Source organism: Eurosta solidaginis, chromosome 5 (genome assembly GCF_040869045.1).
Source record: "Eurosta solidaginis isolate ZX-2024a chromosome 5, ASM4086904v1, whole genome shotgun sequence".
In the NCBI taxonomy this organism is placed as follows: domain Eukaryota; kingdom Metazoa; phylum Arthropoda; class Insecta; order Diptera; family Tephritidae; genus Eurosta; species Eurosta solidaginis.
The window spans coordinates 257,347,167-257,362,584 of NC_090323.1; the positions used below are offsets into that span (position 1 = coordinate 257,347,167).

At 32.2% G+C, this 15,418-nt stretch overlaps 1 protein-coding gene across 2 annotated transcripts in view; it reads left to right on the plus strand.

Annotated features, from left to right (window-relative positions):
* The first annotated feature begins 501 nt into the window (after positions 1 to 501).
* Positions 502 to 15,418, plus strand: part of Galphaf (G protein alpha subunit f) — a 32,478-nt gene continuing 17,561 nt past the window's right edge. Inside the window, exons 1-3 of one of the 2 annotated variants that reach the window (XM_067790016.1) lie at positions 502 to 1,185; positions 11,560 to 11,763; positions 11,912 to 12,080. In XM_067790016.1, coding sequence (XP_067646117.1) covers positions 1,175 to 1,185; positions 11,560 to 11,763; positions 11,912 to 12,080 — 384 coding nt within the window. In that variant the 5' untranslated portion in view covers positions 502 to 1,174. Of the gene's footprint in view, positions 1,186 to 11,243; positions 11,389 to 11,559; positions 11,764 to 11,911; positions 12,081 to 15,418 lie in introns of those variants that run through there. The other variant, XM_067790017.1, reaches the window with a different exon arrangement.

Sequence of the window (15,418 nt, forward strand, 5' to 3'; positions counted from 1 at the left end):
ACTGCAAGTAAATTACGAAGTGTGCGGTAGTGGGGAGCGAATACTTGGTAAAGTGAATATTAACCGTGTTTTTTAACACGCGTATATCCGTTTACGCTTAAACTTTATATTGACTGCTAGTCGACAAACTATAAATACACCTCTGAAATTGCTGAGCATAAATTGTGTCCTACTAAATTTCAATACGCATTATACTCAGATGTAACTGAAATATGTGTCTTTGTTTCACCCTCTACACTAATTCTATGTATTCTATGTGTGTCCACAATTCATCGCAACTGACTCAGCTATATGTTATACCCTATGGCCATCAGAGCGTTGCGTCTCCGCTTTTCGGTACACCCTGTTGCTGTAGCTAGTTGTTTAACCACAGCCGCTAGATGGGTCTCCTAAGCATTATCTAAGCGAAGATAGGCGTTTTTTAACACGCGCAAACGAAACGTATACGCGCGTGTTAAAAAACACGGCTATTGATATTTGGAACGTTCTTCAACCTCACTGGCGCACTGGTGAACAATAGTCGGCAATCGCACTCGGATGAGCAATCGAACATTGGCTGGTTTACTTTTCCGAACGAATGATAATCTTATCTTGTGTGTACCATAAATTAAACGGCCGTACAAGCAATTTGTACGATATCGATAGGACGCCAGCAACAGCACTATACAATAATCATTTCAGAGATAACATTTGTACTGTTGCGGTATTTTGAGTTCGTTTAAAAGATTTTAGCAATGAATATTGACTAACAGTTGAAGGAGCAATTTTATAGCGTTAGCACACGCAGCAAATCAAAAAAGAAAAAGAAGTTAACAAGTTTCGGAAGTGAGTTTTGCTATTGGATCAAATAAAATTGATGTGTTTAAGTGAATTTTTGAAGAAACTAAAAAGTTTAATTCAAAAAAGTAAATAATTGTATGTAAGAAAAAGACGGCGGTAAATTATCAAAAGGAAAACTACAAGCCGTAAAAAGTCAATCAAAAGAGAAAACAACAAACAAAAGAAAACCGAATATAAAGTCGAATACGCGACAAAAAAGTGCACAAAAAAAAAATTGCTAGGGAAACTTGCAATTTGTGTAAAAATTTATATAACTAAAGATTATCAGTGCTTTTTCAAAATTTCCTTTTGGAAATATTTTCGTTTCACAAAAGCTACAACAACGTTGGCCAGAATGAAGTTAAGGTAAGTGAGAAATAAAATCGGAGTAAAAATAAGATTTTTAGTTTAGTTTGTGGATTTTCGTTCAGAAAAATAGCAGTAAAATTTTAATTTAACTCAAAAGTTTTAAGTTTAAGTAATTTGAATAGAAAAGTAAATTTCAATTTATTTTATTTATTACTTTTAATATAGACGGAGTTTTTTTAGTATTGTTTAGATTAACAAAATTTAAGTCCTTTGCGTTAAAAATAAAAGTCAGCTTATTTGATAAGAAAACTTTTAAGCTTCGTTTATTCAGGACTTAAAATTAAATTGAAATATTTTAGTTTCGTTTTGATTGAAGAGCTTGAGAACAGATTGTTTAGTCTTTTATTTGATTGGGAAGATTAAAGTCAGACTATTTAATGTTGCATTTAATTGAAAAGATAAAAATAAGATTTTGTAATATCGCATTTGATTGAAGAGATAAAAGTTGGATTATTAACTTTTGCATTCGATTGGAAAGACTAATTATTGTTAGGCCTTGAGCTTGGTTCGAAACCGCGGTCAAATGTCTTAAAATCAAAGTCAAATTACAACAACTAAGGCATGACGTAGCTGAATGCGTTTGTAATCATTTCAACTATCGTATGAGTACAGGTTCGAATCCCATTCCAGGGAGAAAAGGCTTCTTTGAAGAGATTTACAAGGTATAATCGAAACAGCTGTCGCCTTGTCCGTCCTGATGTCACGTTGTTTAAATTTTTCCAAAATTATTAAATAAAGTCAAATTATTTGATAGGGAAAATATTCAGATTATTTTATATATGACTTAAAAATAAAATTAAAAATTTTTAGTAGGAGTAGATTAAAGTCAGATTTATTAGTATTTTATTTGATTGGATAGATTTAAATCGGATTTTTAAGTTTTTGTTGTTTTGGTTATAAAAAAATTTGTTTCCGTTTAGAAAAGAAAGTTCCTGATTACAAAAAAAAACATTTTCTTAATAATTAAAATAATGCAAATTTCTTTGGTTTTGTAGTTGATTGACGATTTTTTAGCTTTAGTTGGTTTTGATTTTTGATTATTGACTTAAATAATATAAAATTCGAAATTTTTAGTAGGTTGGCAAGAATAAAGAATTTAAGATTATTTTATTCAATTTAAAATCACATAATGAAGATATGTTAGTAATGTTCAAGAAATTCATGTGTTATGCCAAAAAAATAAAAAAAGACTATTTGATAAAAAAATTGAAATTCTCTTATTCATGACTAAAAAATTTTACTGGTTTTGTATTTGATTGAGGAGATTAATTTCAGGATTTTTGGCTTTGTAATTTATTCTATTTTTTAACCTATGCCAGCTAATTTTTAGATTTTATGTTGAAAATAATAGCCAATCATATTTAAAGTTTATAAAATTTAAACTTTATCAGCAAGTACAACAAAAACCGAGTATCTGCGGACCAACGAAACTTGTTTATCAAATTTAACTGCTGGTAATTTAAACAAACACACATACAAATTTACATAAATTCAATTAACAGTATCGTAGCTATCAACTTATAACTCAATTAAAATTGTAAATATTTGTCGGTTGGATTTATTTGATTTTATCGAATTGGCTTGTGATCGGCCAGAATTAATTTATTATTTTGAGTGACTAAGTCTATTTACGCTTTTATGATTGGACTTTAGCGTTGAATAACCAATCTGAATATTAAGTTTAATCTTCTAGCATTAATTTCAATCTTTTGATTTCAAGTTTCTTAAAATTTTCATTGCCAAACTGACTGAACTCAGAGAGAGGGGTCGGATGATGGATAAGTAGGGGCGGGAGGGGGTCATATGTTTACAGAGTGTAGGTATGTCAAAATTTAAACTTAATTGGAAAATCTAAGTGGCTTTCCAAAACCAGTTAGCGTACTTAATCAAATTTAGTTCAAATTAAATTAGTATGCTTTGATATTTCGTCTAAACAAATGATGCGCCTAAAGTGTGTTTCTTCCACGAAAGAGATGTGTTTCTTATACACACATATACCGCTTAAATAGATATCTCTTCAAAGTTCGAAGTGTATTTTATCTGCACACATGAACTGTTTTTCTTCAACACAGGAAATGTATTTCCTCCAAAGATAAACCTGCAGCGTGTTTCTTGCAGCCCAAATGTATTTCCTCCACCCATCAAGCTAGGGTGTTCCTGAATTAAGGTTCTTCTTGACGCAAGATGTGCTTCTTTTTCATTCCAAGTGTGCTTGTTTTTCAAGAGAAAAATGTTCGTTCTACTAAAATGGGTCTCTACTACATTCGTGTCTGTTTTCTATATAATTAGTATTTTTCTTGATTTCCACGCCACATAACAGAAATGGTTGACCTCTAATACTACTTTACTCTATCCAAGCAAAATATCCAAGAAAAATTCTTCAATAAAGCAGTTAAACCAAAATATATGCCTCTTTACTCTTATTTCTACGAAATCAAAAACATCGTAATACACATTACAGCCAGATTTGTAAATAAAAGAAAAAAATGTCATAAACAATTTTAACATAAAATCGATCAGTGCACTAATGTGGGATTTAAAATTAACTACCCATTGATAGAGTCAATAAAAAAGTGATTTTCCTTATATATTTATGTAGGTATTACTGATATTTTGTTTATCAAAAAGAAAATGATTACATATTTACATATACATATCTACGTGTATTCTGTGTGTATGTGTGCATGTACCCATAGGAAGTTCTCTTATCTACAATGGCGTGCTGTTGAAAGAAAATTATATTCCCTTATCATTGGTGCTAATTGTATATAATTGAGATAGCTAAAGTCTACATGTGTTTATGCTTATATGTGTGTGTAAGGGTGAAAACATTGTAGGCGTTTCTTTCATTTAAAACGATATTTGGGCGTTAACAGCTATTAAGAGCTAATTGCTATGACTTCGTATTAGCCTTTGTATTATTTTACATACAAACTGTTGAAGGGTAATCGCGAAAAACGTAAGCGCCAATTTCTGCCAGCAATGACTTCTGGCAAATAACCTTTCTCATTTCCACTTTTCTCATAGTTTTAAAGTACTTGAAAACGAATAAAAAGCTCCAGCTGTTAATGTCAAAAATGCAAATTTGTGTACGCCAACATACGACTTTTTGGAAAAAATACTGTCGTTTTGGAAATTTATTTCTCACCATTTTTTTCTTACATTTTTGACCTTTGGTGAATTGTAATTTTTAGGCATAGTTCTGCAACACTTTTTTCTACTTTTCAGAAAATTTGAACAATTAACGAAGTAAGTAACGAAGGCTAAGTTTGGGTGTAGCCGAACATTACATACTCAGCTGCCAAATTACAGCTGGCCAAACTTTTAAATTACCTTCCTTTAAAAGGGGGCGGTGCCACGCCCATTGTTCAAAATTTAAAAAATTTTCTATTCTGCGTCATAAGGCCAACCCACCTACCAAGTTTCATCGCTTCAACCGTCTTTGGTAATGAATTATCGAACTTTTTCGGTTTTTCGAAATTTTCGATATCGAAAAAGTGGGCTTTCGTTCATTTTAAAAAGCGATCTGAGTGCCCAGGAACTTACATACCAAATTTCATCAAGATACCTCAAAATTTACTCAAGTCATCGGGCTTACGGACAGACGGACGAACAGACACGGCTAAATGAATTTCATTTTTCGCCCAGATCATTTTGATATATAGAAGTCTATATCTATCTCGATTAGTTTATGCCGTTACGAGGTACCGTTACGCGAACAAAATTAATATACTCTGTAAGCTCTGCTCAGCTGAGTATAAAAAGTAACTGAGATGTTTTTTTATTTTTCGACTTTGGGAAAAACTTAAATATTTGGCGTAATTTTGCAGAGCTTTTTTTCCATTTTAAATGTTTTAGAGCTATTGAGAGCGTAACTTACTCAGAGCAGTTTCTTAAAAATTTGTTTAGTTTGAAAAATTAGGAGTTTTTTTTAAATTTCTTTTTACCTAAAACTGTTTTGAACTTTTAGGAAAAAAATGAATACTCGGTATAATTCCGCAAAATATTTGATTCTCTTCAGGGGCTTTAGAACTTTTGAAGAGATTTTCAGAATAGGTTTTTTAATTTTTCGACTTTGCGAACATTTTCAGCTGTTGAAAAGTTCTTCACAATTTTTTGTTAATGTTTTGTAATTTTTGGTTTTTTGGAAAAATTTGAATATTTGGCTCAAGAACTAGAATTATTGCAAGGTTACTCCATCAGCTTTTGCTAATTTTTTTAACTTTTTTAAATTTAAGAAAATTTAAATATATGTAGTTTTGCAAGACTTTTTATATATAAATTTTATATAAAAAAAAATTGCAAGACTTTTTTTTTGCTTTTGAAGAATTCTAGACCAATTAAAAAGCTATTCAGCGTGTTTTGTTTAAGTTATTTTTAAACGTTTGAGAGAAAATGTGAACTTTTGCCGCAATTCCGCAAAGCTTTGATTTCTCCTTGAAAAGTTACTCAGACCAGGAAGAATTCTTGCTTTGTGCAACGATGTCATATAATTGAACACATTTTTCCGTCCTGATGTCACGTTGTTTAAATTTTTTCCCAAATTATTAAATGAACACATTTGAAAACTTTTCCATTGCACCACTTTGCAGGACATGAAATCCCCCATGCTTTTAAACTTACGTGTTTAACATTTCTAGTTTTCGCCAAATTTGAATTCTTGTCGTAATTTTGAGAAACTTTTGGTATTTTTTTTCAGCAATATAAGGCTGCTCAAAAATAGTCAGATTTTTTTTTTTAACTTTTCGACTTTTGGAAAAATTAGAACTTTTTTCATAGGATCTTAAGAGCTACACGATCAGTTTTAAATGTGAAAACCCACAGGTTATGTAATATTTGTTTGGCGCATTTGGCAGAACTACTTTGATAACTTCAAATTTATTGGACTGCTTTATTGTTTATAAAATGGAATACCTTTTAGCTCATCAAATTAGTCACGGAATAATCCTCAAAACAAGATTTGTACAAGTCCTTTTATGAATAAACTACATAGAAATGTGTGGTGGTAGCATGCCTACCACACCAAAAATCCTAGGTTCAATTCCCGGACAAAGTAACATCACATATTTAGAAACAAGTTTTTTCAATCAGAAGAAAGGTTTTCTAAGCGGGGTTGCCCCTCGGCAGTGATTTGAAAACACTCCGCGTGTATTTCTGCCATGAAAAGCTTCTCAGCCTTGCAGATGCCGTTCGGAGTCGACGTTAAACATGTAAGTTCCGTCACGCCAAGTTGCAAGAAAATCTAAAAGGAGCACGGCGCAAATTGGAAGAGGTGCTTGGCTTAATTTCTTCGGAGGTATATTGTGCCTTGCGTTTTGTTAGTTTGTTGTTTATATAGATGTGTGTTGTGAATGATTGATTTAAAAATTTACTGCTTAAATTTAACTCAAGCTAAGTTATAAATGTGATGCCATTTTTTGATATATTTAAATTGATTACTTGATAAATATTAAAACACAGAGGGAAAAGTATAATGTTTTGTTGTATATAAGTATTTGCTGAAAAAATGATATTCCGCGGACACTTGCTGGGTTAAAATGAGGGAGTTTCGATAAGGGTCTAGCAAATATAGGATTGGCTAATTTATAAAAAACAGATTTCAAGTTATTACAAGTTTAAAAAGAAAAAGCGCTTCCCTTGTCTTCGATTAAAAAGTAATAAATGAAACCGTAACCACAACCGTAACTGGACTATTTCAATTCACAAAAGTCTCATACTCATTGTAAGGTCTAAAGTTGTTTCATTTGTTTCCAACATAATAAAATTTGTTTAAAATATAGCACATGGGACGAGCATGAGACTTCGTGAATTGCTTAAAGATTTCTCTTAATTGAAATTTCATTTGATTAGTGCATCAAATGAAAATGAAGAAAAAATAAATAATGGAAAAAGAATAAAAAAAAAGAAAAGAAAATTGATTAAAAATAAGAAAAAGAAATAAAACAAGTAAGGGAGTCTAAGTTCGGGTGAAACCGAACATGACATACCCAGCTGTACACTTGAAATGCTGTAGTTGTTTGTTTTGTGTGCTTAATAGTGTTACAAGGCAATAATACATATGCATATGGTTCTATTATGAACTAATTTTTCTTCGAGTTATGGCTCCCGAAACATAGAAAATTGCTTAGTCATAAACGGGGCGGTGCCACGCCCATTTTTTTAATTTGAAGTTTTTCCTATTTATTGTTATAAATCCACTTGGCAAATGAAATACCATTGATATAAGGCTGTTCTTTGCAAATATATAGCTTATTTTATTCGTCCACGACCTTTTTAAAAATCTTTTATATAAAAGTGGGCGTGGTCCTTAACCGACTTCGCTAATATTTCTTCAAAGCATTCTTTACAGTAAAGGCAACATCTCTGCCGAATTTTGTTACGATAGGTTGAACGATTTTTGATTTATGATTAGATAATAATATTTGTAAAATTGATTTTATCACAAGTGCACGGTGCCACGCCCATTTTAACTAATTTTTTCAAATTTTTATCAAGAGTCTCAATATCCGTCCACGCGTCAAATTTTAACATTATTGGTGTGTTATTTACTAAATATTCAGGTTTTTTGTGTTTTCCATATATAAAAAGTGAGCGTGGCTATCATCCGATTTTGCTCATTTTCAATACCAATCTATTCTGGGTCCAGTTATACTAGGTACAAACACACACCAAATTGGCAATTTATACCATTTGGGCAATTTATTACGCAATTTATCATATAATAAATTGTAATAACAAATTGCCAATTTAAAAAAAAATTGCGTAATAAATTGTTTCAAACTGCAAATACAACCTTGTAAAATGTGTTTATTTAGTAGATTTAAACGTCAATTGCGCATGGCTCAACTATATGGTTGGCTCATCTCATCAGCTGATATTAATTTTTGCATTTCACTGGAGTAGGAATTGTCAAAAGAGGATGGCAAACTCAATGAAACCAAAACATTGAATACATTTTCTTGCAACACACAAAAATTTCAAAGTTTTATGTTTTCCATTCCATTCCATTCGCCTAATTCCAACACGCACATTTTGCCATTCTGAACAAAGGTATGTTGTTGCTGTAGAAATGAGCCAACCGGCTATCAAATTACTATTGTGCAAGCTAAATTGAGTTGTATGAACACCACTCAATTTAAATTGAAATTGCCTCAATTTATTTTTCTGTTTGAACATAGTATTAGGCTCGTGTACCAAATTTGGTGAAGATATATCAAAATTTACTCAAGTTATCGTGTTAACAGGCAAACGGACGGACGGACAGACGTACGGACGGACGGACATGACTGAATCAAATTTTTTTTTTTTTTGATACTGATGATTTTGATATATGGAAGTTTCTTTCTATCTCGATTCCTTTTTACCTGTACAACCAACCGTTATCCAATCAAAGTTATAATACCCTGTGTACAAGTACAGCTGGATATAAAAATTACAAGAAATTATCATAACAACAGTAATCACGAAAAATCGATGTTAAGACTCGTCTTCGAGCCCACTATCTCGAAAAATTAGTTAAATATTTAGTTCGCGCGTCATTTCTTCGAGTAGTTCGACAAGTTAAATGACTAAAGTCTTAAGCAATCAGAGATAATAATTTGTACTTTAAAACATAGCTATTAATCAATAATGTTATATTTTAATTAGTTTACCTTAAAAATTTTGTCAGTCGTGAAAATATTGCCTTCACTCATTTTGCCTCGAATTTCGGTGTAAACTACAAAATACCAGAAGGTTCCCCTGATAATTAAGTTGCGATTCACACAATCATTAGTTATCTGGGTAATTAATCTTTTGCCTGCTAGTTCAATTAAGTTAAATATATTAGTATTTTTTTGTCGTCTTCTTTTATCGCCATTCTTGATACTGATGACTTTTATCTTATCTCTTAAGCCAAACAAATATTTGTATTTGAAATTAGATTTTGTCACTATTTAAATTTGAACTTAGGTATGTAAATATTAGAATTTATGTGAAGCGTGGCGCTGTTTGTGTTTATTTTAATTACCAAAAAATTTACACATATTAAGATAAACATATATACAGAGTGCACATACCTAATACACTTGTGTATATTATAATTGAAGGCAACTATTAATACGCTTTGTATGTTATTGTCCTTTCTTATTAAATTAAGGTAAAGTAATTAAAACTTAAAAAATGGTTATAATAAAATCTTAAAAAACTTCCAACATACTCACATTTCTCATGAAGATTTCTAAATATGTACTAAGCATGTTCGGAAGCTGTTTTGTACGTAACCAAAGTAAGTACTTTATTGAAGTAAATTTTATTTTCATGAAAATTTTCTGAACTTTTTTGAATTTTGCTAAAATAATAAAAAAATTTCACCACACAACTCATGCAAATATACAAATATATCCTATACCAAAACAAAAATTACACAATTGACTTTCAGAAAGACTGTAAAAACTGAACTTTCCAAATATTTTTAAAACGTTTGCGAAATTGTTTTAGGTAGTTTTTAAATCTTGTAGCTTGGCTGGCTTGAGGTCCGACTTTTAAATTAAAAAACCAAAAGTACTTTTTGATTGTACCACAGTAGTTTTTAAAGAAAAATTATAAAAAAAAAAACATTTTTAAGGCTTGTAGGAAGCTTTTCAAAAACTTTTTAAATTTTCGAAAAAGTTTCCGAAATGGTTCCACTTTCAATTTTTAAATTTTTCGTAATATTTTTAGATTTACTTGAATATAAAATATATATTATTATATATTTTTGAAACTTGTACTAAAAGCGTACTTTCATGAAGATTTTCATAAAACTTTTGGAGTTTGGATTTATCGTAAATGTTTTCGGAATTTATTTACTTAATTTTTATCATTTTCTTAGCTATTAAATAACTTTCATAAAGACTATCAAAAACTGTTCGCATTTTAAAAAATTTTCGAACATGTTTTCGAAATTTTATTACGTACAAAATTTTTTACTTTTTTCTTAAATATACATACAAATTAATAAAAAAACCTACCTTGACGTTAATGAAGATTTTCAAAAACTTTTCGAGAATGATTTTGAAATGAACCCTCAATGCAATTAATAAAAGTTTTTTTTTAAATTAATAAAAAATATACAAATACAACGAGTAAGTTCTCAATAAGTCTTTAACAAGCTTTTAAAATTCTAGAAGCTGCTTTAATTGATTCCACGTTTATAAAGATTTTCAAAAACATTTTCGATGTTCGAAACTGTTTTCCAACACGTTTTCGAAAATGTTTTAAGAATGGCTATCGAAATCGGGCTAAACATTTCAATATTCTGTAAAATTAACGGAAATAAAGTAATAAACAAATAACGGAATTTACTTTTATAAAGTCTATCAAAAACTTTTCGAATTTTCGAAATTTTACGTATTGCTTAACGAAATATATACAAAAACAATCAAATAATTTTAGAATTTTCAAAAAGGTTTTCGAAATTGATTAATATTGTTATTATTACAAAATTCATTAAAGTGCTTTCTAAAATTGAATAAGACGCATAAAATATAACATAAAAACTGGAAACAAAAATCCAAAAATTCCTAGGATTTTCAGTCAGTAGCATATGTTCCTAATTTATCAGAGCATCTTACAAAATCTGACTGCTACGACAAATACAATAAAAATAGCACACAAACCTGCAAACACTCTGAAAAACTTATTTAATAAAACATAATCGAAAATACCCACAGCAAAAAGAAGTAACGCGGTGTATAGAATTCCGTGTAAAGGTAGTAGCGACGAATCATATAATGTTATGAAAGAACAACAAAATCCAAACTGAAAACTAGAATTTCCCAATACAATTTGGATTATGAACAGAATAATTATGTTTCAAATCAAAAAACTGCACTCATGGGCCACAGTGCATCTAGTGGCCACTGGTCGAACTTCAGCGCAGCCGAAATTCTTGCACAGGAAGAACAACATACGAAGAGATTGACTCTTGAATTACTACACATTATAAACACACCAACTAACATCAGACTAAACTACAAAACGAGCACAGTAAATGGCGCTCACTTGTACAAACATTTACTGACAAAGAGACAGTACAGAACTCCACGCCACACGGTGCAGACGTGTAAATAAACGTATTTTAAGAATATTTATTATTATTTGTTAATTAGTTGATTCATTGTCTAATGTTTTCAACAGTCGCCCTGTAGGCGGCTACCGTTGAGTAACCGCAATATATTGGTAAACAAGAAAAATACTTACGTGTTTTTATTAAAAAAATTTGACCTAAAGCCGGCAAAGAACAAATTTATATAACATAAAAACTTGTCGTAAATTTTGCTGCCAATTTTTTACACATTGTAAAATTGTGTATGCTCCTTTTTCTACTTCTTCTTTTGTATTTCATTTCAGACTTCTACGTTGTTTACGTAATACGAAACCTCACGCCCCTGATGAATTCCATACAACGCCCCAAGATGTGGAACAACAATTCATCGAATTGCGTAAATCTTTTCGTGCGGCTGTGAAAATTTTGCTCTTAGGTACTGCAGAATCTGGAAAAACCACAATTATCAAACAAATGCGTATATTGCACATAAACGGTTATACAGATGAGTAAGTATATAAACGGTTAAGGAAGGTTATCTGTTTAAAATTTGACTGAATATTTTTTTCGAACCCAATTTCGAAAATTTTAGGATTTTCATAGATTTTTTTTTTTTAATTTTGTAATATACAAATTTTCTGTTTTCTTTTATTACAGAGAACGTTGTGACAAAATCCCTGAGATTTATCAAAATATCCACGAATCTATGCATCAGTTAGTGCAACAAATGTCAATACTTGGTCTACAGTATCAGTGCATAGCGAGCCGGAAATCTGCGGACTATATCTTGTTATTAGGTGATCAGGCACCGGAATATATGAATGAGGTATGTATTTTTAAAAGTTATATAGTACATAATTAAAAAAAATTTGATTGAAACGCACCAATATTCTGACCAATTTAAAACAGCATCGCAATGTAAAAAAATCCGCTAGGTGCACATATATCGATATTATTAGAAGTTTATATGAAATGTGGAATCTGCCGTTCCCTGAAAAGAACGCGACATAGCAATCTATATAGTTCATAGGTTCACATCAGCTATCAATAAGGGTTTCTGTGAGTTTCTTAAATGTGTCGTGCAGGCTGGTGTCGCTTAGACGGCTCAAGTAGCTTTCGCGGGAGTTAGCGAATGAAAACTTGGAACATATTTCAGAGCCTGATTTCAAAGTTAGACACAATTTTGTAAGGTTAGTGTTTGTGAGTGGGATTTTGTCGCTGTTTGAGGAAAGACCCATTTAGATAAAAACGATTAGAAGTTCAGTAGTGAACATACTTTAATTTGTTGGTGTTATTATTATACACACACCATGGCGAAGAGCTGTAACTGGTTGAACGAAATGAGGGTAAAAAGGAAAGCGGTTTGGTAAAGGTGAAGTCGGAGATCGCTGCCAAAGTTTCTGGTAAATCAGTGAACTTTTAGCTGATGCCAAGAATGACCGAAAACACGGCGAATCATTTGATGGTCATTCTAAATAGTTGAGAAGTTGGTTAGGAGATTTAGGCCGAATTTCTCATCCAATTTGCTTTTCATGACACAAATATACTCGTAGTGTTTGCCAAACCACTACCGAGTGGCGACCCCGCTTATGAAAGCATTATTCTAATTGAAACAATCTTTTTCTAAGTTTCCGATATTGCTTTTGCCCCGCACTTAGAGCCGGGACTTTTAGTGTGGTAGGCAGAGAACGCAAAACCACACCACGAAAGCCTGCGCGGAGACGCCCTATGTCATACAAGAAATTGCTGACAACCGGTGTTATCATAATTTGTCGAATCAGCGTACTTGTAGATAGGTAATGGTAAATCGTTTGAGAAGTCCACGCGCTTATGCAATATCGCTAATCGTGTTTTCTTTGAGGGCGCAAATGGCGATATTGACTAAAGGTGTGAATACTTGTTATGTTACTGAAAGTAGCCAAGTATTAGAGGTGTAAATATTTCCGACCAGAATATTTCCGTAGTCGGTGCTCATAACGTGACACAGTAAGCGCGGACTTTCGGTTTTTGTTTGATTTCTATTCAGTGCATTATGCTCATGATTTCATATTGATCATCGTTCAACCTCCTTCAACAACCACCGCCTCCATTTAAGCACGGAGAGGACCATAAATATTCCGAAGAACTTTTCAGTCAAATACTCCTTGATTATAGTTTTGAAGGATCTACTTTAATCAAAAATAAAAACACAGATTCTTTTTACATGAGACAACAAATATAACAAAAAACATATAAGAAAAAGTTGACAATATTTCTTCTAAAATTTGTTTATCAATTGCAAATGTCATTGATTGTCATGTGAGTTCAAGTAGGTAGGTACATGAGCATACGTTCATGCGTTAAAATTAACCTTGGGTGGGTACTTATCGTGTTGAAATTTCTTGTCATTTCGCTAGCCAAAAAAATTCGTGCATAACTTGATTAAATAGGGGAGTTACCGGTTTCTAACGCAGATATGGCGTCATTGATGAGTGTGCGAAAGAATCTAATAAAAATTTCAATACAAATTAGAAAAGTAGCCACGCCTTCTATACTTAAAGTAATCTAGGTGTTATTGAGTTGCTAGGTGTTGGAATTAAATTTTCTTAAAAACGTCACTTTCGAGACCTCCCCGCCGAGAAAATGGGATATAATCACCAAAAAAACCCCATCCAACCCCAAAAAAACTTACAGTGAGTGTCTGTACTCCTTCAAAATGTGGTGAATTTTGAAACATGTGCTGAATTTCAAAAGTGTGGTGAATTTTCAAAGAAAATGTTTAGAGATAAAATTGGCCTCTCCATATGACTTGCTCAAACAAACGGGATCACTCCAATCCATATGAAAACATGGTAACAGTTATTGTTGTTGAAGGCACCCAAAAATATAGCTCACTCTTTGCATTAACATAGTAAAAAATAAGTACATACAAGCGTACATATAAATAAAAAACCAAAAAATGGAGTTTTAAGAAAAAATCAGAAAAAGGCGCCTAGTAAAAAAGAAAGAGGGTTGCATTAACTTTCTTTTTTCAAGGATCCATACACGCTGCGTCTGACTCACGAGTCGACTGTGCATGTGTTGATTCGACGTCAATATTATTGTGGCTGGCTATGACAAATTCAAATGGCCATAAGATCAAAAAGCATAATGAACACTTCAAATCGTAATAATGTCAATTGAGTGTTTTAAATTTTTTAATTGTCTTAACGACATTTCGGGAAAAAGACCATAAACGACGTTAAGACTTACTTACTTAATTGGCGCTTAACCGTCTAAACGGTTATGGCCGTCCAACAAAGCACGCCAGTCGCTCCTTCGGTCCGCCAACCGGCGCCCATTGGTCACACCAAGGGAGTTTAAATCGTTTTCCACCTGGCCCTTCCAACGGAGTGGGGGCCGCCCTCTACCTCTGCTTCCATAGGCGGGTTCCGATAGAAACACTGTCTTGGCCGGAGCATCATCATTTATTCGCATAACATGGCCTAGCCAGCGCAGCCGCTGCGTTTTAATTCGCTGGACTATGTTGATGTCTGCGTATAGCTCGTACAGCTCATCATTAAATCTTCTTCGGTACTCGCCATCGCCACGACGTTAAGACGCTTATTTGAATATGTTCTTATTTCAAAGGAGCCCCTTCTGGCCCAGCTTTTAATCCAATTTTGCAGTGTAATGAAATTAGCGTTAGGAAAAGGAGCACCGCAGGGGAAAATTTTCACAAACTTTCATTAAAATAAGTTGTTCTTATTCTAGTAAGTAGAAAGTCCGATATTTGAATAAACTAAAAGGTATCTAAAAAAGAGAGGACACTATAGCGCCAGATCGAAATGTATACATTTATATAGAAGAAGCGACGTATCTGAAAATTTGTAATAAAAATTAAAATTTTAATTCAAAAGAAAAAAATATAGCAAAAAAAATCGTTGACCTTATAGCCCCTTGGGAAAAAAAGAGTTGACTTCATGACCATTTCAAGACGTTGTGACCATTTCATATGACCATAACTTCAATTGACTTTGTGTAGTCATAAGGTCAATTGAGTTTGGTGCCATTTGAAGTAGTCATAAGGTCAATTGACGTTATGGCCGTAGACCTTATGTCACCCTTCCATTTATTTGTATGGCCCTAATTACTTTCAAGTGCTAGCATTCATTCTGTTAAGTTCGAAATGCTTTGTTATCAAAT